Here is a 24,395-nt window from a genome sequence, read left to right as displayed (position 1 = left end):
TCAAGCTAAAAAGATGCAGGCTTATCTGATCAATCCGGCACAATTAAAAATAATTAACGCTGGCAAAACACTGTATTTCACGTCGGAGGTGAAAGCTAAAGAATATCTGGATTCTCAAGGGATGTTGAATAACAATGTGGTTTGATATATCGATAAGTCTCGATAAGACGATCAATAGGTTAATCTGCTATTCCCCCTCTGTGGAACTGTTGGTATTACTGTTATCTGGAGTATGGTGTGTGGCTACCGGAAGGCATTCGGTTATGAAGTTACTTAGCAATGGCAGTCTATTATCCAGGGTATGGAATTTTCCTTTTCTTTTCATGAGAAATTTCATCTCCACCACTTCAATCGACTCTCCATCATGTGCACAGACTAGGTCTGAGCGCCTCATTCGAGTGGGTGTGTGGGTGGTGCTGGGGGAGGGCAGGGGGGGTGGAGTGGGTGGTGGCTGGGAAATTGAGGGGAAGGAAGGGGGAGGGCAGGGTGGGAGCAAAAAGAAAAAAATGAGTTGTTTCGGTATGTAAAGGTTTTCGGCTTTGGTCAGGGAGTAAGAAGAATGTCAGCCGAGAAATTAAGATTTCGTCTTCTTTACCATTCGGAAAAGAAAATACTATATAATGTCACACATTAAAATTTGTTCTATTAATGTCGCTGGGTTAAATGATTGGAGAAAGCGTCAGAGAGTGGGACACTTGGCGAGATTTAACAATATCGACATTCTATGTATGCAAGAGACGCACCTGCCGTGGGCCAGTAAAAATCTATTAAATATAAGGGGTCACGAGATACTGGTTTGCTCATCACAAACTTCGATGGTTAGGGGGGTGGCTATCCTTGCCAAACAAAATTTAGGAGGAGCAAAAAGAGTCAAAACAGATAGTTCAGGAAGATGGGCAATAGCAGAATTGACTCTTGGTTATACATTGTGTACTGTGTATGGCTCAAATTTTGATGACCGGGAAGTCTTTGATATTTTAGAGAAACAGTTGGTAGACTCGTAGTTGATGATGAGAGGATTTCCTTCTGGCTTGATTAAGGAGTTGAGAAACACAATGTTCCACAATAGACCCCTTACCAGCTGCCACTCAATGGTCCTTACGTCTTTAAGGGGTCTCAGCTTGTTGTGAATAAAGCAATGTTTTGCAAGGTCTAGTCAAGATTTGTCGCCTGCATGTCTGTCCCAAAGGGGTCTCAAAAATATCAAAAGCCTCATTTAAAATTTGGAGAAAAATCTTAAATCTACTATATTCTGGAGCCCTCAGTTAAAAAAAATCTGTTTATGTTTTGGGCAACCCCCTTTGATGCCATTCTGAATATGGAAGCCTTAATCTGCCTACTGAAATTTAACCCCGGCTAAACTTTTTTCTGGAGCGTCAATTTATCGAACCCAAGTAATGGTGGTTCCTTTGCCAAAAATGTGGCCATCTTGTTATCACCGCATCTCATTAAACCCTCAAACTTTAGAATCCTCTGCAGTTTTAATTTCCATGAGACAATCACTCAGACTGGCCAGTGAATAATTTTTTAGTAGCTATGCCCGCTTTTAATCCATCCCAAAGGGTTCATAGTTCTACGCATACCGAAGGGCACATCCTGAATCTTTTCTTTATGATTGCGGGCAATCCTCACTGTGCTGACCCGCTGCCACTGAACTGGAGGGATCATTGAGTGATTCCCTTTTTTTCCTGAATATTCCTAGGACTAAAAACTATTGTGCTCCAGGTCCACTGAGACCTAGCCAGTATTTAACACCGATTGACCATCCTATGCTGACTGGGAGTACTGACGGAGGTTTAATATCATATCACGACTGAATTACGTCCACCTTAACACCTTCAGTCCGATAAATGGTGTAGGAAGGAGTCAAGATAATGGTTCAACCAGAAGCCATTTTCTCTCAAAAGAAAGTGACACAAAATAGAAAGGAAAAGGTGCAATACCCTTGAGGAGACAGATAAAATAGGTAAATCAACATTGTATTTTCTTGATCTCTACGCTGCTAAGAGACCACTAAACAGACAATGTCCCCCATTGTGAGCAAAGGCTAGGTTGACTCATATGGGAGATCTTGCCCCTTTATTTTTTCTTTTAACCATATCTACTATTTGTAACCTACTAACAATTCACAATCAATTCTCAACCATTTATAATTCCACTTGGTGCCAGTTTGAACTTTGAACATCAAATGTTTTTTCCTAACTATATCGCTCATTATGTAAATATTGCCATAAAGTTAATGGAGAAAATTATCAAAAAATGACCAATAAAGAAATTGAGAGTGGGGATCTTTATTACTAGAAAACAAAAACAATACCAAGTCCATCACCCAGGGGTATAAAAGCAACTACACCCAGTTGCATTAGCACTCCTCCTCCTTCGTGCATCGGTGATGCGGCACGGTTGGGCCAACTGGAGGGACTCGTCAGATGGTGGCGACCAACCTGAACCCGCAGAATGCTCACTGCACGCTGCACAAGTTGTGATAAGACCAGAAGCAGAGGTCTTACCTCACATCTCCATGGGGGGTGCTACTACCAGTCCATTACTCCGTCCTGAGTAATGAGTTTAAATGAAGTGTATCAGTTTGTTTGATTTGAATTTATTTGCATGTATTTTAATTCACTTGGGGTTGAATCATGAGTTATGAATCAGTGCAACACGTTAGATTTCCATGAATTTCCACCCAGTGTGGGTATTGAAACATCAATTGATATTCTCTGAGGTAGAAGGTTCAACTTTTGCCTGATTGTTCTTCACAGGAATCTCTGAAGCTGCACAAACTTGTGGAATCCAACAACAGTGTCATGGTGAAGGTGTCTCTCAGGAATGGAGGTAAGTTGTCTCTGCTTGATAGTGTAAAATAGATCATATCAGCAGAGTTTAGAACAACAATCTTAATTTTCATATCTACTGACAATGTTTCCAAGATCTTAATGTAGATGTGTTATATCAAAATATAGCATGACAACACTGAGGCTTGAAGAGGCATTAAAGTTAAGTTCTAACCACGTCAAACGGAATAAAACGTAGAATTTAAAAAGATGAACAGTGTTCATATTTCTCTCATTCAAAACAACAATCTTTCGTAGTCCCATCCTATTTAATATCCACGTGGCCCCCTTGCAAAACTCATTAGATACTTTGGTTTTTCAACCATCTCCTACGCTGATGACACACAAATTGTTGTGTCCATCACAATTAACGTAGATGAGGTGGCGCATCAGTGTAACATCTGTATGCGAGCGGTGGTCAGCTGGATGAGCAACCACTGTCTGAAGCTGAATTCAGATAAGACTGAATTAGTGCTCTTTGGTACACACTCCTCCTTTTGGGAGACACATGGTGGCCACAGACTTTGAGACCTCTCCCTACCCCAGTTCCTAAAGTAAGAGACATTGGCATCATGTTTGACTCTGTAGTCTTGTTTATGGAACATACCAATAAGCTCATTTCTATCTGCTTTTACCAGCTAAAACCCCTAAGGAAAATGCTGCCCTTCATCCCAATAAATTTACAGAAGACCATTATCATCTCTCTGGCCTTATCAAGATTAGACAACTGCAACACCCTGTACTTGGGCTTGCAGGACGGCGCTCTCAAGAAATTGCAGAGAGTGCAGAGTGCAGCTACTAGGCTGATAAAAAAGCGTAATACAATTCGACCCAGACTCAAAAGCCTTGAAGGAGTTACACTGGCAAAGAGAGTGGTGTTCAATGTATTGTGTACAGCACATAAAAGACTCCACGGCTTCGGTCCTGCCTACCTTAAGAACAGATTCTCATGGTACAACCTTGGAAGGTGCCTTCGGTCAGCAACCGTGAGTACAGTTAGGGTGCAGGGAGTTCACACAGCCTCTTGGGGTGGCAGAAGTTTCATACATTCTACCTGCAAGCTTTGGAACTTGCTTGCCTGGCACCTCATCCGAAACTGCTGATTTTTAGGCTACATCTTAAAACATGGCTATTCCCACTCCCTTTGTAGCTGTGGTAACTCTTAAAATGCAGAATTCCTTTTATAGTTCAGATGCTAGGCTAGAGCAAGGACGTCTTCAGGCATATGTGGCGCTCTATAAAAAAAATCAAATGTATCAAAATATCACAGGATATCACAATTGTTGACATATAAATTCAAAAACTACTCAATTGGTCATGTAGCAATTAAGCTAGCTAAAAAAGCTTATTATCTGTAAGCGATATCTACCCCTGGAAATGGCCAAAAATACATTTTTAAGATAGTAAACCACTTTATCAACCCGTCAGCCCTTTCGCAGGAAATCCCCCAGTCTCAATCTCTCTGTAATGCCATTGCCAATTATTTCGAAGATAAGATCTTGGATATTGTGAAGATATTTCCCCCTGTGCTTTCCACCTTTAGCAATTTGGAAAAGACGGAGATAAGTAATATATCCATGAGTTCCCCCTGCTTTGACTCATTTGCTCCTATTTCTTTAGAGGATACTAACAAAGCTATTTTAGCAAGCAAATCTGGATCCCCTTTTGACCCTTGCCCACCTTCGGTTTAGCAGGCCCTAGTGGAGATAGTTAACCCCATTATCAACAGCATCATCAATTCATCTTTGGCCACAGGAGAAATTCCCAGTGAATGGAAGCTTGCAGCGGTCAACCCTCTCCAGAAAAAGTCTTTGCCTGACCCGACCACTCTTTCTAACCTGCGCCCTATTTCCCTGCTCCCTCTGGTGTTTAAACTGACAGAAAAGTTTGTTAATAACCAGCTTACGAATTTTCTGGAGGAGAATGACATCTTGCACTCTAACCAATCAGGGTTTCGCTCGAAACATTCCACCGAGTCAGCCCTGCTGTTTACGACAGAGACCCTACGAATGGCTGTGGATCAGGGAAAGAAGGCCGTCTTCATTTTACTCGATCTATCGGCTGCCTTCGATACGGTCTCACACAACATCTTAGTGGACCGTTTAGTTAACGCAGGAATAGGAGGAGTGGCACTGGCGTGGTTTAGAAATTTTCTTAACAACAGGCGCCAAGTCACGGTACTGGGCCAGTTTCAATCTGAAGCTAACGTCTTCAGCTCAGGGGTCCCCCAGGGCTCTAGTTTGAGCCCTGTACTTTTTAATCTGTACATGGTGCCCCTGATTGAACTAATCGCTTCCTACCAGATTAGCACAATATCGTATGCTGACGATACACAGCTTATTCTGGTCCTGGATAGAGAACTGCCTGGGGCCGAGGAAAACCTGAAAAATTGCCTAACGGCTACTTTTGAGTGGATGAATAACAATCACCTCAAATGTAATTCCGGTAAGATGGAAATTCTGCCGTTCGGCTCTCAAAATCTGTTTTCCCCGAAAGACTGGTGGCCTGATGATGCTGAAGCTCCCCCAAATACCATCTCTTCTGCCCGAAATTTGGGCATCAAATTCGATGACCAGCTGTCTTTTAAACAACATGCAGTGGCTGTGGCCGGCACTTGTTTCCATATCATTAGATCTTTGAGGAAGTTTTTGATCTTCTTCCTCTGTCAGCAAGGAAAACGGTAGCAGTTGCTTTGATAACATCTAGACTGGACTACTGCAACGGCCTGTATGCGGGAGCAAATAAGTCCGTTCTCCACAGGCTGCAGATGGTCCAGCATGCAACTGCCCGTTTAGTGCTACGCTGGCCTCGCAAGTCATCTGCTTCGGAAGCGCTTAAGGCGCTTCATTGGTTACCGATCTGTAAGCGGATCCTATTTAAGATTCTTCTGATTACTTTCAGAGCCTTCCAACAGCAAGGGCCTAGATACCTGTCCAATGGGTTCAAACTTTATCAGCCCATGCGTTGCCTGAGGTCTGCAAATCAGAACCTGTTGGTAATACCTAGATTTAAGCTGGCAACCAAAGGTGGTAAATCTCTCTTCCTTTTAGGCGCCAAGGCCTGGAATAAACTCCCATCGCAGCTCCGATCGATGCCCAATGAGAGCCACTTTAGAAAGGCACTTAAAACATGGATTTTCTCCCTCACTGATATTGCTTGCAGAGCACTGGTGTAAACTGTACTGTGACTAAGTTTGCTTCCATTTCCCCCCAACCTATTCCACCTGAGTTGGTGTTGAGCGCCAAGATACTCCTTGGAGTGGTAGTAGCGCTATAAATGTGTACCTTACATACATACATACACATGTCATTGCTTGTTGTGAACAATGATTGGTTCAAAATGGCATGAACGTCCTGCGGCATATCCGGGTGGAGATTTCTTTGGCCCACGAGATAAGGGGTTTCCTAGCGGTCTGCCCCAGAATATATTGTTTTTATGGGGCACACGCTGTATTAGAGTTAGTAAATTGCACAACATTCGTTGAACTAGTAGCGTGTTAAGCTCTTTGTTTGTTCTTTACAGACTTTCTAGTTTAACAATTTGACTTCATATTATATTTTCAATATTTATTGAACATGTGTTGTTCCTCCATATAGATCATTAGCAATCAGCCGTTTCTCCAGGGGCCAATGATCTTTCTCAAGACTGTTTGAAATAAAGTCAGCTTAGGAAAACAGAACCAACATGAAAAGAGAATGCCCTTTTTAGGTCGAGCTGACGTAGCATTCATGCGAAAGCATGAATGCTGTCAGCAAGACAACTAATGCTATCCGTATTTGTTAGGTCGAGCTGACGTAGCATTCATGCGAAAGCATGAATGCTGTCAGCAAGACAACTAATGCTATCCGTATTTGTTAGGTCGAGCTGACGTAGCATTCATGCGAAAGCATGAATGCTGTCAGCAAGACAACTAATGCTATCCGTATTTGGGAAAGTGGACACCAAACTGTCACGAGCTTTTTCGGGCAGATTTCACCTCGTGGGCGAGCACGCCCAGCCGGCGCCGTGCACATCCCCTGCCTCAGATTGTCACCTAAACACGCAGTCAGGCACACACGCAGGCAGGCACACACACAGACCCAGGCACATACAAGCGCACGCACACACAGCCACACACGCACATGCACCCCCCTCCCCCCCCACCCCACCCAGCCATGCACCCCCACCACTCACGGGCGCGCACACACACACACAGATACAACTCCTCCCTCCCACTCACCGTGCTCTTTCTGCCTTGTTTTAAATTGTGCTTGTTAAAGATAGTTCGGGGACATCACAAACCTCCCTTGTTTTTCTTCTGGTCAGATGCGCCGAATCGGTTTGTCGCAGAGGCAGAATGAAAGAGGGTGATTTCCGAAGGTAGAAAGGGCGCGTGGCAGAGCTAGAGGCTTAAGTGACAGCCTTCCTCAGGCGGCGCGCTGCTATCCCTCGGCTCACACGGCGTCGCCCTTCTAATCTGCCCTGCTCTGTCGCAGGCCCTTGCATTAACACTAAAACCCACAGACTTGTGGTGGCTCTGCCGCAGACTAGCAATTACATTTCCCAGCCCTTCCTTTCTTTTGAAGCGGGCCCTGGCGGAAGCACTCAGCGGGAGCTCTCTACCTGGAGCGTCTCGTGACGCTGCTTGGGACCACCTGACCTGTTCACGTCTGACTGGCCTCTCGCGGTCGCACGCCAATCCGAGAGCAAAGAAAACGCGGTGTCGTAACATTTGCGCGCAGCTGAATAAGGATCCGCGAGCCCCGTGCCATATTTTTTTCAAAGGAGACAATGCCGTTCGCCCGGATTCTTGGCAGCGCGCTGACTCAAGGTGCTGTTTTTCATGTAGGGAGATAATAATTAATTAGCATTTGGAGAAGGAACTGCGGTCCCTCTTGAAATACCACGCGCCTAAAGCTTCTTTAATTTAAGCGAGAGAGAGGGCTGCGGCAGAATAATGAGCAGATAGGCATGTTGTGTTATTAAAAACAACAAGGTGTGATAGCTGCAGAGAGTGAGGGCTGAGGACCTGCTGTGTGACAGCAACTACTTCTTACCTCCCCCGCAAAGGCCCACCTGCTCGCTTCTTTCACAGGCAGGCACGCGTACTGAGACGCTCTCTTGTCATCCATGACTCTTTCTTCACAGTCTTTCGGTTCATTCCTCTTTTTTTTTCAGTGTGGTTGACACCTCCTCTCATTTCTTGTATGAGAAAGTGGTCTAAATTCACATTATCACCAACTTGCACTTAAGAATCTGCTATTTGCCGGAAGCCGTGCTCTTGGCTTGTTAGTGACAAAGGCAGTAGCGGCTGGTATTGTGGAAGAGAGGTGGGGGGGGGGCTTGGGGGAGACATTAATAAAAAAAACTAACTTCAGCCGGCTTCATTGCGCTCTTCTGCTCCTCTTCTCGGAGGCACAGGATCCCAGACTCCAATGAGGCCAGTCGTGATGCTGCTCTCAAATTATGAAAGCAGTGCTAGGATTGGCCAGAGAGCTTTGAATTTCTGCCGCGGCCCCTGCAGGTAAGAACAGTGGGGCCGGGCGAGGGGGGGATTCTGACAGACGATGATGAGGGAAATTAAATAAATAATACATTTTCCCTCGTCATCGTCCATCGAAATCACCCCTGCCTCAGCCACACCGCTCTTACCAGCACAGATTACACAGAATGCTAAATGGCTCTTTCACAGCATGCTAATGCTTTGTTTTTACATTGATTCTTCAAATAAATAAATTAAATTGTAATTCTTACAGTTATTACTTCGGTTTCTTTTGCTCTAACTCTAATTATTATTAAAAATGGCCAGACACTACAGAGTTCTTTTCTAGGAAGTCCTTTTTCTAGCTCTAAGAGATCCCGTAAATGCAAGAGGTTGGTGACTGCGTCCTGCTACGGTACTCCAGACCCCACACCACTGTTTGAACTTTGGCTTACAGGTATCATACTTGGTTTTTGTGGGCTGCATTATGTGTTCACTTTTATTCTATCTAACCCAATGAGAGTCTTTTCTTTATGCCGATATTTGTACTAACTAGGTAGGAGCTTGCCAAGGACTCCCTACAGCATTTGTTTACTTATTCTTGTTGCTTTTTTGCAAGCACTCTACAAGAGTATGTGTGCAGGCTGTCTTCTCCCCTCCTGCTATACCTCCCTACGTGCCCCCATGCACATTGGTGCAGTAGATCACTTTTACAAGAGCACCGGATTACATTTCACCAGGTCAAATTCACTTTTTCAGATACAGGCAGGTCTTACGTTACATTTTGCATGGGAATCATTCTTTCTGTTAAAGTGCAAAATGTTCAGCGCAACAAACACTCCAAAAACCACTCAGTGCCAAATAGTTACACGCCACATAATTACACTCTACCGAATGCAACATACACTCCAAATACCACTCAGTGCCACATGATTACACACCACATAACTACACTCTACCGAATGCAACACACACTCCACACAATACCACTCAGTTCCACATAATTATATGCTACATATTGACACTGCGCTCAATGCAACATTCACTAAAATACCACCCAGTGCCACATAATTGCACGCCATATAATTACACTGCACTCAATGCAACATACGCTCCAAATACCACTCAGTGCCACATAGTTACACACCCCATAATTACTCTGCACTCAATGCAACATACACTCCAAATACCACTTAGTGCCACATAATTACACGCCACATAATTACACTGCACTCAATGCAACATACACTCCAAATACCACTCAGTGCCACATAATTACCCGCCACATAATTACACTGCACTCAATGCAACATACATTCCAAATACCACTCAGTGCCACATAATTACACACCAGATAATTACACTGCACTCAATGCAACATACACTCCAAATACCACATAATTACATGCCACATAATTACACGCCACATAATTACACTGCGCTCAATTCAACATACACTCCAAATACCACTCAGTGCAACATAATTACACTACACATAATTACACTGCTCTCAGTACAACATACACTCCAAATACCACTCAGTGCCACATAATTACACGCCACATAATTACACTGCGCTCAACGTGACATACACTCCAAATACCACTCAGTGCCAGATAATTACACACAACATAATTACACTGCACTCAATGCAACACACTCCAAATACCACTCAGTGCCACATAATTATATGCTACATAATTACACTGCACTCAATGCAACATACACTCCAAACAATACCACTCAGTGCCACATAATTACACGCCACACAATTACACTCTACTGAATACAACATACACTCCACACAATACCACTCAGTGCCAAATAATTATATGCTACAAAATTACACTGCGCTCAACGCAACATACACTCCAAATACCACTCAGTGCCACATAATTACATGCCACATAAATACACGCCACATAAATACACTGCACTCAACGCAACATACACTCCAAATACCACTCAGTGCCACATAATTATATGCTACATATTTACACTGCGCTCAACGCAACATACACTCCAAATACCACTCCGTGCCACATAATTACACTACACTCAATGCAACATACTCTCCAAATACCACTCAGTGCCACATAATTACACGCCACATAATTACACTGCGCTCAACGCGACATACACTCCAAATACCACTCAGTGCAACATAATTACAAAGCACATATTTACACTGCACTCCATGCAACATACACTCCAAATACCACTCAGTGCCACATAGTTAAACGCCTCATAATTACACTGCACTCAATGCAACATACACTCCAAATACCACTCAGTGCCACATAGTTACACTGCATTCAATTCAACATACACTCCAAATACCACTCAGTGCCACATAGTTACATGCCACATAATTACACTGCTCTCAATGCAACATACACTCCGAATACCAATCAGTGCCACATAGTTACACGCCACATAATTACACTGCACTCAATGTAACATACACTCCAAAAACAACTCAGTGCCACATAATTACACGGCACATAATTACACTCTACTGAATGCAACACACACTCCACACAATACCACTGAGTGCCACATAATTATATGCTACAAAATTACACTGCGCTCAACGCAACATACACTCCAAATACCACTCAGTACCACATAATTACACGCCACATAAATACGCGCCACATAATTACACTGCGCTCAACGCAACATACACTCCAAATACCACTCAGTGCCACATAATTATATGCTACATATTTACACTGCGCTCAGCGCAACATACACTCCAAATACCACTCCGTGCCACATAATTACACTGCACTCAATGCAACATACTCTCCAAATACCACTCAGTGCCACATAATTACACGCCACATAATTACACTGCGCTCAACGCGACATACACTCCAAATACCACTCAGTGCCACATAATTATACAGCACATATTTACACTACACTCCATGCAACATACACTCCAAATACCACTCAGTGCCACATAGTTACACGCCTCATAATTACACTGCACTCAATGCAACATACACTCCAAATACCACTCAGTGCCACATAGTTACACTGCATTCAATTCAACATACACTCCAAATACCACTCAGTGCCACATAGTTACATGCCACATAATTACACTGCTCTCAATGCAACATACACTCCGAATACCACTCAGTGCCACATAGTTACACGCCACATAATTACACTACACTCAATGCAACATACACTCCAAAAACAACTCAGTGCCACATAATTACACGGCACATAATTACACTCTACTGAATGCAACACACACTCCACACAATACCACTGAGTGCCACATAATTATATGCTATATAATTACATACACTCAATTCAGCATACACTCCAAACAATACCACTCAGTGCCTCAAAATTATATGCTACATAATTACACTGCGCTCAACGCAACATACACTCCAAATCCCACTCAGTGCCACATAATTACACTGCACTCAATGCAACAAACACTCCAAATACCACTCAGTGCCACGTAAGTATATGCTACATATTTACACTGCGCTCAACACAACATACACTCAAAATACCACTCAGTGCCACATAATTACATGCAACATAATTAGACTGCACTCAATGCAACATACACTCCAAATACCACTCAGTGCCACTTAGTTACATGCCACATAATTACACTATCGCATCACCACAGCATCACTCAGGGGCACCACAACATCACTATGCGCTACCACAGCATCACTGAACGCCACAGCATCACTCGTCGCCACCACATCACTCAGCGCCACCACAGCATCTGTGCAACCATTCAACAACAATTGGTTCAAATATGTTCTCTCAATGTTTCAAGCTTTATTACAAATGTCACATAAAGATGTTAATATTTCACTTCTGTTCTTGGATTTTCGTCACAATAAAATACACTGACCATAATCTTCACAAAAGTTATTTACAAAAGTTTAATCTATTGCCAGTATAAATTACAATAACTTTTATTAATTAAAAAAATTAAAATCAATGGTTATTCGTAATATCAATACATCTAAGTCACGTAAATACAACACATATTGCATTACAAATGCTATAGGTGTCACATTTGCGAAAGTTAAAAGTATTGTCTTTGTAAATGACAAAGCTATTAATTTGGCTATTTTCAAAACCAACACATAAATAAAAAATGTGTCATTTACAATACCAATAGCTCAAACTTTCCTAATGCGAGACCTATTGCATTGCAAATGCTTGTTTCTAAGGTGTACATTGTCAAAGAAGGTGTCAGCCTTCATATGTTCGCATTTATAAACACAAGCAAGTGCAACCTTCATGTGGAAAAAGAATGGACCTACAAGGAATGGTCTCTACTTTTTTATTGCAGATAGTAGCATTATTATATATTAAATAATTGGATTGGATAGAAATATTATAGTCCTGGATAGAAATCCCTCTGTCGAGTGATTGATTAATCCAAAATATGTCTTCACTGAGTGCGTCGAACTTCTCTACCACTTAAAAATATTTTATCAGGGCACGCTCATTCGAATTAAGAATTGGTAAATGTATTAGGTTTTGCCCATGTGATTAATAATAAGTATTTTTTTGTTGTAGGTGGTAGCTTGTTGAGTAGTTGTACAATATAATTTACAGAATTTCTGTTAAAGTGTCATGACTTGTGTATATATAAAAAGGCAATATATTGTACTATTAATAGTGGTATAGTGTGGGTAAGTAATAGCAAACGTTTGAAAAATGAATGAAAGAGGGAAATAACTGCATTACTTGATGTAATAGCAACATTATGTGTTAAGAAGAGTTATGACAACTTTTGGGCCCTGTGTCATTGTAACGTTCAAATAATGACCCTGTTAACTGCAAGATAACTGTGCTCGTGACTGCCTATTTAGTAGTAAAATATTGCAACAATAAGTGTTTTAGAGGGGTCCCTAGAGCTTTGGGACCTGGTGCCACTGCACCTGCTGCACAATTCAAACCATGACCCTAGGTCCTAAAAGATAACTGCAATTGTGTTGCAACTTCCTGTTTAGTTGTAACATATAACAATAGTTGGTGTTTGGATAAGTTATGACAACTTTTGACCCTGTTGCCACTGCAACTGTTGCACCATTTAAACCAAGCCCCTTTCAACTGCAAGGTTACTGCAATCGTGGCTGTCTGTTTAGTAGTAAAGTATATACATTTTAGGTGTTAGTTGGGTGCCTAGAGCTTTTGGTTCCTGGTGTCACTGTACCTGCTACACCATCAAAATCATGACCCTGTTGTCTGCAAGGTAAATGCATTTGTGACTACCTGTTTAGTTTTAAATTTTAGAAATAATCTGGATTTATTGGGGTCCCTAGAGCTTTTGGACCCAGTGCCACTGCACCTGCTGCACCATTCAAATCAAGTCCCTTTAAACTGCAAGGTAACTGCACTTGTGACTGCCTGTTTAGTAGTAAAACAGCAACATTTATGCGTTTAGCGGAGTTCAGACAACTTTTGGACCCGGTGCTACTACACCTGCTGCAGCATTCAAATCATGACCCTGTTGTCTGCAAGGTAACCGCACTTGCCTGTTTTGTAGTAAAATATGGCATACCTCTAGTATTTTAACTTTATTTTAACACCCAATGTTTATTACAACCTTTATAATTTGATCATAATGATCAAATGGATTACGTTGAAAAAATCAATGCCTACAAAGTACAAACGAAGGTACTGAGGCATGAACAGGAAATGCCACAAAGTTCTAAGGCTAAACTTTGCTTTACACAACTTAGTAATAAAAGCAAGCATTCGAGCATACTGTTAGAAACTGTCTGCCTTTTCCATGGGAAGAGATCTTATCTGGACAGTGAATGGGGCTTAAACAGTGTGAACAGCTTTAATAGAAGTATTGTAAATTCTTGCAGCCGAGGGGGGGGTTAACAAAAGCTTATGAACACAGTAATCCAGCTTGGGAAGTGATGAGAGCCCACGTTTAATATATATTAAATACAAGAGATTTCACAAGGACAGCGCAAGCACTGTGCAGGCGAAAACTAAAAAGAAATACACTTATGTGTGCAGTGTTTGTTTGTAAGGATACCTCTCCTTTCCTTCAGCAGAAACATTGAACAAATGCATCTTTTCTACTAAGCAATGTCTAAGATGTTCTTGAAATAAAATCCCTGGGGCCGATTCACAGAACTAACTTAAGACAAAATCCTAAACTTACTACTTTTGGTATTCACAGAAGTTAGGATTTTGTCTTAAGTTTGTCTTAAGACAAAATCCTAACTTCTGTGAATACCAAAAGTAGTAAGTTTAGGAGTTTGTCTTAAGTTAGTTCTGTGAATTGGCCCAATCTATTTATTTCTCTCCTCAAAGTAATCTCAGCCCTCACCACTCTCCTCTTTATAAACATGTCCCCACTCCTGATAGGCTGCAGATGAGGCGCTCTTTATGCCGTGGTCCGTCAAGCGCAAACTCCCAAAGACATTCTGGGAAGATTTGCGATCTCAGAATAGAAATAAACTTTTGTGCCTGATCTAGAGCTTGGTAGATGGGTCTGTGCCACAAATGTGACAACTGTCCCCTCCGCCTTGTTACAAGTGCATTCTCTCCTATTGTAGGATTTGTGAGCACACAGTCTGCCTTATTACAAGTGCATTATATCCTTATGTAGGGTTTGTGAGTAGTCGTCTGCCTTATTAAGAGTGCATTATATCGAAAATGTAGTGTTTGTGAGTACTCGTCTGCCTTATTACAAGTGCATTATATCCTTATGTAGTGTGTGTGAGTACTCGTCTGCCTTATTACAAGTACATTATATCGAAAATGTATGGTTTGTGAGTACTCGTCTGCCTTATTACCAGTGCATTATATCCTTATGTAGGGTTTGTGAGTACTCGTCTGCCTTATTACTAGTGCATTATATCCTTATGTAGGGTTTGTGAGCACTCGTCTGCCTTATTACTAGTGAATTATATCCTTATGTAGGGTTTGTGAGTACTCGTCTGCATTATTACCAGTGCATTATATCCTTATGTAGGGTTTGTGAGTACTCGTCTGCCTTATTACAAGTGCATTATATCGAAAATGTATGGTTTGTGAGTACTCGTCTACCATATCACAAATGGAAAAATATCTTAACACAGGGTTTGTGAGTACTCATCTTCCTCATTACAAGTACATTATATGCTAACGTAGGGTTTGTGAGTACTCGTCTGCCTTATTACAAATGCATTATATCCTAACATAGGGTTTGGAGGTGCTCGTCCGCCTTATTACAAATGCATTATATCCTAGCATAGGGTTTGTGAGTACTTGTTCACCTTATTACAAGTGTTTTATATCCTAGCATAGGGTTTGTGAGTACTTGTTCACCTTATTACAAGTGTTTTATATCCTAACATAGGGTTTGTGAGTACTAGTCCGCCTTATTACAAATTAAATATAAACTAAGATAGGATTTTCGAGTCCTCCTCCGCCAAACTCTAAATATAGATTTTTAATTTTATGGACTTCAGTCATGATACTTTCTAGGATCTCTTTCGTCTTGAAAAATGAAACAGTTGAGAATTCAAATCTTTGCCATCAGATTTCTGCTGTCTGTGGTGTTTGTACATCATTACTTAATCTTACCTGAATATGTATTTATATGGCCGTCGTTGTTTCATACATTTCCCTGATTGTAAAAGTACATGAATAAATATTGCTCATATTCACTAATCCACAGATTGCAAAGAGATGGAATCCCGTCATCTGGTTCCAGGGGACACCATCGTCTTGAGAGAAAGAAAACTGTTCATGCCATGTGACGCCATCCTCATCCAGGGAAGCTGTGTCATTAATGAAAGCATGCTCACAGGTGAGGTCCACAGCACCCGAGACCATCCATGCTCATCTTACTATTCTGATCATTCAGAAATAACAGACACTATCCGCTGACTTTCAATGGATGTAAAAATGAAGGAGTATCTGTGCATGTCTAATGTTTGATGTCTGATGTCTGATGTTTTGTCTGGCTCTGAATCACAAAGCTGCTCACTCTTGAAAAACCTAGGGCCCGATTCACAGAACATACTTAAGACAGATTTAAGTTAGGATTTTGTCTTAAGTCTGTCTTAAGTCTGTCTTAAGTTTGTCTTTAGAAAAAATCATAACTTCTGTGAATACCAAAAGTAGTAAGTTTAGGATTTTGTCTTAAGTTAGTTCTGTGAATCAGGCCCTTAATGAGTAAATCAGGAATAAGTTACATCCAGCCACGGAAAACTTTTGTAAATCTTGCCTTCCATATTATGCTTCAAGTTATGTGCTTTTGCCACACTCCTGACCAATGCTTATTTTCATAGCGGTGTTGGGATCCTTAAATTCTTACAAGCTGGAAGTTGGATCCATGCATTTCCATTCTTATTAGGGGTGGGAGCAATTTTAATAACGCTGGAGTCAACAGAGTACTCTTTGACGTGGAATTACCGATAATAACCTAATTATGCCCGATTGTGTAATGGAGAGTAATTTGGTTTGGAAAATCCTTCTGTGAGCATTGTTGCATTTAGCACTATTTTCTTAAAGCAAAAGATTTTTGGGGATACAAGAAACTAGCGCTAACTGCCCGGAGCAATTTAGGTGGAAATCCTGTCCCAAGTGCACGTTTACCGAGTGGCCGCTCACGCTACTATTCATATTCTGTTGCATTTAGCACCAACTCTTAGCACAAAATTCACCCTCATGTATATTTTGCCACAAAGGGGAATTTTCGTGCCAAGAAAATAGTGCTAAATGCAGAATTACTGTTGTCTCCTAATTCCACTGAATTTGTTTTAAATAATTCTGTGATTCGCCTCCACAGATGGATGCAAGTTGCTTCCACCCTTAATTCATACCTGTCAGGGCCTGTGTTTAATCAGCAGAGCAGTTTCTAGTAGTTTCCTGCATGGTCACATAAATACAGTTATATTTTTTATAAGTTTAAAGCCAACTCATTTCGTAGTCTGGTGTCTTGCTTCACACTTCCAAATAAAAGGAATACAGCACTCCCACACAGAGGCGCACACACGGCAAAGCAAGAAAACACCTGAAAAAGGGATTTCACTCTCATAAAATGAGGCACAACAAAAGACTGTTTTCAGAATAAAGCATGGGGTTTATTTGTGCAACACTCTCTAACAGAAAGGCTCTCCCAGATGTCAAATGCAACAATATGCAAATGTGTATATATATGTATATAAGCAATTATAACACTTGCAAGTTAGCAAATGCAACTGTTAAATGCATGGGATAAAAATACAAGCAGAAAATATTGATAATAATGCTAGACGTCCCCTCCAAGAAATAGGCATTGATAAATGCAAGCAATCAGCAAAACAAAACAGGGAAAAATATAAGATTTATACACAGAATACATCGGATGATTATAACCTCTGGAAACTTGAATGTGCACACAGATACACTCACACATCACGATGCCATTAATTAGAAAAAGATATCACCGGCTGCAATAACTTCATGTTAGGCCACACCAGACAATTCACAGCTCTGGGGTCAAGAGTATCCCCAAGCCGGGAACTGCCACACTTCAGGTCCAAAATCCGGCCTTCCAAGTCAACAGATCCCAGTTTTAGAATCTTGATGCACCAGAGGTTTCAGAGAAGACCTCTTCTGTGCCAAGGAAACTTACTGGAGTTAGCCAATCGCCCACAAGCATTCCAAAGGAGTTCTCACATATTCTTCTGCGCTCCCACACAATCCAGCTTCTTATCTTAGTGAAGCTTGCAAAAGTAGAAAACATCTCTGAAAGTACAGAAAACAATCTTCAATGTGAATAACCAAAAGAATGTGAGTAACCTAGAGGTCTTCTTGTGCGTGTAAAACTCAGGAGTCAGAATTCAGATGGTATAAGGGCATGTCAAAGCCAATAGTAAACACTTCATAAAACTTCTCAATGTGCAACATAATGCATATGTGTGCACCACTGCCTGTAGCACCACACACTTCATTTCCTAATGTACAACTTGATGCAGATTTGGGCAGCACTGCCAGCATTCCTTGGTGGATTGACATATTTAGAAGTACTCAGCATATAGTCAGTCATCTTCAGTTTGTGCCCTACAGCTAGTCAGACAGTCAGCCCTGTGTTTATTTTGTGAGCCACAGGAGTGCATGGACATGCAGTGAATGAGCGTGCAAAGTGACCCGAAGTGAAAGGAGCAATTTGTAATGGGCCCTTGAGTTCCCTTAGTAAATTATTCCTTCCTTGACCGAGAGGTACTTTAAATATGTCCGACAAAATAAACACAATGCCCCTTGCTTTTTGAAAAATTAATAGGCCAGGAACCGGGGTGGGACATGAAACTGGGCGGGACATGAAACTGGGTGGGACATAAAACTCGGTGGGCGGAACATGAAACTGAGCGGGGCATGAACCTGGGCAGGACATCAGGGCAGAAATAATACCTAACACCTTTCCTGTATTTCCCTCTAGCTTTGGGTCTCCTACTGACTCATATAACAATATTACAAGATGAGTCCTTATGTGAAGGATTTTGCTCTCTTGGAAAAATAGGTGTAGGGGGAGAGACAAGCCATATTTGACAGTTTTTGACAAACGTATATAAATATATGTTCTGTGATCTTTTGCAGGTGAAAGTATCCCAGTCACAAAGACAGCATTGCCTACTTCTGATGCCTCCATGCCCTGGATACAGCACAGTGGGGCCGATTACAAAATACACGTCCTTTTCTGTGGAACGGAAGTCGTACAGACCAAGACTGCGGGAAAGAGCCCCGTCAAGGCTGTGGTGCTGAAAACGGGTGGGTCCTCTCAGCCAATAGGCACTCTTTTTCTAATAAAGAACAATGTTCTTGATAACATTATGGAAGTGTAAATAATAATGGAACTCTCTCCGCTGACATAACGGGAAGTTTGGATTCTATTAACCCCTTCGGTGCTCATGACGAGCTCAGCTCGTCATGAGGCACAGTTCTCGTGTGCTCATGACGAGCTGAGCTCGTCATGACCACACCCGTTTCTATTGTGGCCTAGCACAGGGGAAGAATATCTCGAGCAGCCAAGGTGTTAAAGACGCCAAGAGAAGATTGACTAAAGTTTACTTCTCTAGTAGCAAAGTAATAGAAGTAAATCACCAAACATGGATGAAAAACACAGAAGCCTACTTGTGGACAAGCTCAGTATTCATGCTGTGTTCTGGCCTCCCAACACAGTAGCCAATCACAACAATATAGAGCATAACTTTCTCTGCAGAGCAGCAGACGTCCTCATCTTTGCAATCAGGAGAATATCCTAGTGAACAAGTCTGGAAAAGACCAACTGCTAGAAGATCCATGTTTTGTTCCTGCTATGTGAGGATCTGAAAACAAAAGAACTATAATTCATAATTCAGGGCCTATCCTTCCCTGTCACTGAATCCGGCACTGTGCACTCCTCTATTAGCATAAAGTTGGATGGCACAAGCACTGCAGGCTCCTCTATTAGCATGAAGGCAGATGGTATGAGCCCTGTACGCTCCTCTGTCAGCATAAAGTGAGATGGTAGGAGCACTGTGCTGGTGGCTCGGTGAGGGAGCTCTGCCTCAACTGGTCTTTCCAAAAAAATGAGAGGTGATCACCTTTCTTACACTTTGCTGGATTTATTTGGAAAAGTAAATGTTTGAATATAGGTAGAGATATCCTTTACAACACGATCACCAAACAAATAACCAACAGAATCTGTGCCCAACGTTTTTTCTGCTGCATCTGCCAGCTTAGGGTCAATTTTCATTAAGAGAGTCTTTCTTCTTTCAGTTGCAATCTCAGCCTTGACATTACCAAACTTTCATATGGCCCGTTGGCTCCAACCTCTAAGGATAGGTAACTTCAACTGGGCTTAAGTAACTGACGCATTTTCTTTTATTTCCATCATCTGGGTTAGTGGACCCAAAATGTCTAAAGGTTTATCTTGGCACGCTCAACTGGCCCTGTCGATCCCTATGCGAGGATTCTTGCCTTTTGTAGACAAAAATCCTAGAGTAACAGAGTCAACCATTGGCGTGACCGCCAACTTGTGAGGAATAATAGGTCTCGGACATTCAGCCCTAACCTTGTCCCTATTAGTTTTATCCATTGGCATCCTAATCCGATGCATTATAAACCTTGAAATAAAAGGAGAAAGAATCAATTTTTCCAATCTGGGATGAGTATTTATCTCCAGATCACAGTAAGGAAATCCTAACGAATACATTAGAGATTGGACTCCCACTAATAGTTCAGGTTCTTCAGAATCCCCAAGGCCATCATCATCTGTCTGTGAAAGCTTGCAAAATGGGGAGGCAACTGAATCAGAGTCTTAAGGGACCAAGGATAAATTCCCTTGATTCACTTGTTGCCTCAAAAAAGGATCTCCCACAAATGTGCTCGCCATTTTGTCTGGATTATAGTGGGAATCACTAACTCTTGAATGAGAAGGGACATCATGATCATCCCTATGGTGAGACACCTCAGCACTTCTTTACTGTATATCAACATTTTTCACAGCCTACAAGGGGTCTTACATCTTGTGAGGAACCTGAGTCCCCCCAAGGGCATGGGGGTAAACGGTATATTAACTTATTAAACGATGCATCCATGGAATGACTTATGACATCCTGAATAGTCTGAAGAGATGCAATCACCACTGACTGGCTCACTATAGCCTACAGCTACAGAAACAATAATTAGAACATTGCAATATTGGGAGCCCCATTGAAAATAATCAAGTGCTCCGGGCTTCTAATGGCCAATAGAAGCCTGGATCTCCAACATGCCAATGTTTGTTGACAGTATCAGCTGTGAAGAAAAGGTCTCTCGTAGCACGAGGGGATTTTAGCCCCCTCGGGCTCCAAGCGGCTTTTGTTTTACAAACTAGAACATTCTGCCCTTCAGGGGTGGAATGTTCTAATGGCCTTAGAACCCTCCGTAGCAGGCTTTACAGGCCATTAAAGGCCCGCTGCCTTGTTAAAGGCCCAAGCTGAAACACTGGAGCAGTCCTTTAATGGCCGGTAGAGCCAGCTATGATGGGCTATAAGGCCATATTCTAATACTTTCTACTTTTCTTGTATATATTGACACTAAAGCCTAGGGCAATATTCTAAGTAGAAATATATATATATAGTAAAAATAGGAAAATGAAATCAAGCAAAAACTCCAGGAGCAGCTGCAAAAGTTCCCTCAAACCACTAAGAAAGCAAGAAAACTCATCCAGATATACAATGTATCCACCAGTGTGAGCTTCACCAAGATGGATTCCCTCAGGTCACCACCTTCAGACCTGCACGTTTGCACTGCAACAATATTACACAGTGCTGTGGAGACTGCTTACATCTAACCAGTTTAGCCGATGGATGCCAAACGGTCTCAAGGGAGATGAGGCACGCGTTGAGAGTGCAGTGTGCACTTAAAAGAAGATAGGTGAAACACCTCAGTAATGAACCGAAGAGCCAAGAATTTTAATATAAACTGATAAGCATTTAAATATTAAATGATACGTAACCCTAAAAGCATATTAACAGCGAATAGCAATGAGTGAAAAACACTCACATTTTACCTAGCTGCTCGAGGGGGAAAAAGAGGATCCCTATTTCTCGACAGAGAGGGTGATCCTGGATATAGTGTTCTGATTGGCTACCTTATTGTGAGGTCAGAACAAATCTGGAATGCTGATCTTTTCCACATGTATTCTTTGTTTAGTTTTCATCCATGTTGGGTAGTCCATTTATAGTACTTTGCTGCTAGCGTTGCACTGTGGACTGGGATTTGGCCCGAGTATTACCAGTGCTCAGTGTCTCACTGGAACCAAGCTGCACTGAGGAGCCCTAATAAGTGCAAAACCATTCCTAGTTTGCTTCTTTTACGGTTTACAGGAGGACCTGGCCAGGCAGTTTGGGCTGGACTGTACAACTGGAGCAGAATAAAGATTGATTTGCTTATGTTGTGATCCAACCGGAGGTGGCACGGAGTACAAAATAATGATGGGATGGGTGGGGAGCCCGAGTAATTACCGATGGCTGAGATTAATACAAGCATTTCACCAATCACCTTTTTTTGCATATTTCATGGAGACTTTAGTCATAAATAAGCATCTGGTGTATTGATAGAATTATATTTCAGAAAATGCACCCTTTGTGTGTTCATATTGTAAATATGTATGTTATTTAGGGTTCAACACAGCAAAAGGAGACTTGGTGCGGTCTATCCTCTACCCGAAGCCCATGAACTTCAAACTCTACAGGGACGCCATCCGTTTCCTCATGGTTCTTGGAACTGTGGCTGTCATTGGCCTGATTTACACAGCTGTTGTGTTTGCAGTGCAAGGGGTGAGTACCTCTGAGACCTTTTGTTCAATTGACTTAAACTATGATGTGTTGGTGCAAACTGTGCTTTTAGCTGCATTGTCAACGACCAGATAGTGTACTGTGGCATCCGCAGTGGCCAAGAGTAGTATGGGGCGCTGTAGAAAAACAATAAGCATATTGGTTTGTCAGATACTGGTACCGTTTTTAGATTTAATGTTGGAGAATAGTTTTGCCCAGAACTCGTCTTGGTGCTCGCTCTGCCGTTCAGGTTTCTGCTTTATTCTGGGATGTTCCCATGTGATTACTGATCCATCACTTCATCATCTGCCAAAGCGGGATAGATTCAGATCCCCAGAAAGAATGAGGTTGGAGGTATCCGGCTTCCTAATATTTGTCAGAAACTGTTCCACAAAGTGTCCCAAATCGTATTCTTTGCATTTCGGGTGGATGTAGGCATTGAAAATTATTACCTCCTCTTTGTTTCCATCAAAAATGAGGCTAACCTTGATTTTAATGCTGGTCGTTAAAGTGGAGTGGACTTTCTCTGCCCTTGTTGTGCAGGTTGATGATATGTAAGTTGCCAGCCCATCTGATCGGTGGCCATAATGAGACGGCTTGACTGCTGGCATGGAGAAAGCACATGATGCTCTGTAGTTGGGGTGGTTCAGCCAGCCAGGTTTCCTGAAGCAGACTTATATCAAAGAATTTAATGTAGAACAGGAACTCTAAATCCATAACTTTGCTTGCCATGACTCTGATATTTCATTAGCACAAACAGGGGCTGGTTTAACCCCTTCGATGCTCATGACGAGCTCAGCTCGTCATGAGGCACGGTTGAGCTGTGCTGATGATGAGCTGAGCTCGTCATGAACAATGGGAATGAAGAATCTGCAGCACACGAGGGTAATTGCTGCAGCAGCGATGGTGTTAATCTGCATGAGTGGGCTCTCCAGTGCAGGTTTTGTCATTGGCTGCCAGTGTGGCCATTGATAGCTCTGGATCTCCACTGGAGATCATTGTGCATATTTGGTTGCTGTGGTGGAGGCTGAGATCAACTAGGCCTGTTGTTGGGCACCCACCCCTTTGTAGGTGACTATCCCTGGGCTCCCCTGAGTACAGAGCAGATGATTTTTGTCAAGCAGATAGTTGTCTTGCCCTCATTGGGGAGTAAGGGAGACAGGTAGCCTGTGTTCTAGTGGAGAGTAATGTTTATGCCCCATGCCTTGAATGCTTGTCGTTCAGCTAGGGCTCTTTGAGCAATTGACGGTGATCTCCAGGTGGCCTTGGTGACTTAATACACCAAAACACCTTGTGGCATAATGAACTCTATCACAAGCATGTCAGTTGACCTTGTATCCACTAAGGTTGGAATGGTTGACAACAGCAGTAAGATATTGCCTCTGTCCAGGACATCACAGCTGCCTCTTGACTTGTACTTGGGTTTGAAAAGTGGGAGACAAGAGTCCAACTGGGGTTAGAAAAGGGATGTGCTGTGGGGCCTCGCCCCGGGGTTACTGGCTGGCTGATCCAGACCCTGCTGGTCGATTTTGCTCCCCTTCACTTAGATTGCTTTGACCTGTTGGCAGAGTGAAGTAGTGAGTTTGTGGGGGCCTGGCGTCTGCTAGCTCTTGGCGTAACAAACCTTCCGTGCTGCTGTCCCTGGTTGGTGAATCTCATGCGCTCCCAAGCTGTGTTTGAGGACCTGAGCCAGAGTCCGGGATTCCTGCTGTTGAGGTAGGGAAGCTGGTGGGCTTTGTCTGTGCTGCTGTCTGTTTTCTTCTGGGTTCTGCCCCCGGAACTGGTAGTTCCTCTGGCTACTGACAG

General features: G+C 42.3%; 1 protein-coding gene across 1 annotated transcript in view; it reads left to right on the top strand.

The window, feature by feature from the left end:
• The window catches only part of LOC147684259 (putative cation-transporting ATPase 13A4), a 202,679-nt gene that overhangs the window by 80,127 nt on the left and 98,157 nt on the right, over positions 1–24,395 (top strand). Inside the window, exons 8-11 of the mRNA XM_086944656.1 lie at positions 2,763–2,835; positions 15,980–16,111; positions 18,886–19,056; positions 22,435–22,592. Coding sequence (XP_086800782.1) covers positions 2,763–2,835; positions 15,980–16,111; positions 18,886–19,056; positions 22,435–22,592 — 534 coding nt within the window. The remainder of the gene's footprint in view (positions 1–2,762; positions 2,836–15,979; positions 16,112–18,885; positions 19,057–22,434; positions 22,593–24,395) is intronic.

This window comes from Lissotriton vulgaris, chromosome 11, assembly GCF_964263255.1.
Source record: "Lissotriton vulgaris chromosome 11, aLisVul1.2, whole genome shotgun sequence".
Lineage (NCBI taxonomy): Eukaryota > Metazoa > Chordata > Amphibia > Caudata > Salamandridae > Lissotriton > Lissotriton vulgaris.
The sequence above is the reverse complement of the archived record's forward strand: the minus strand, read 5'-3'. Positions and strand labels throughout refer to the sequence as shown.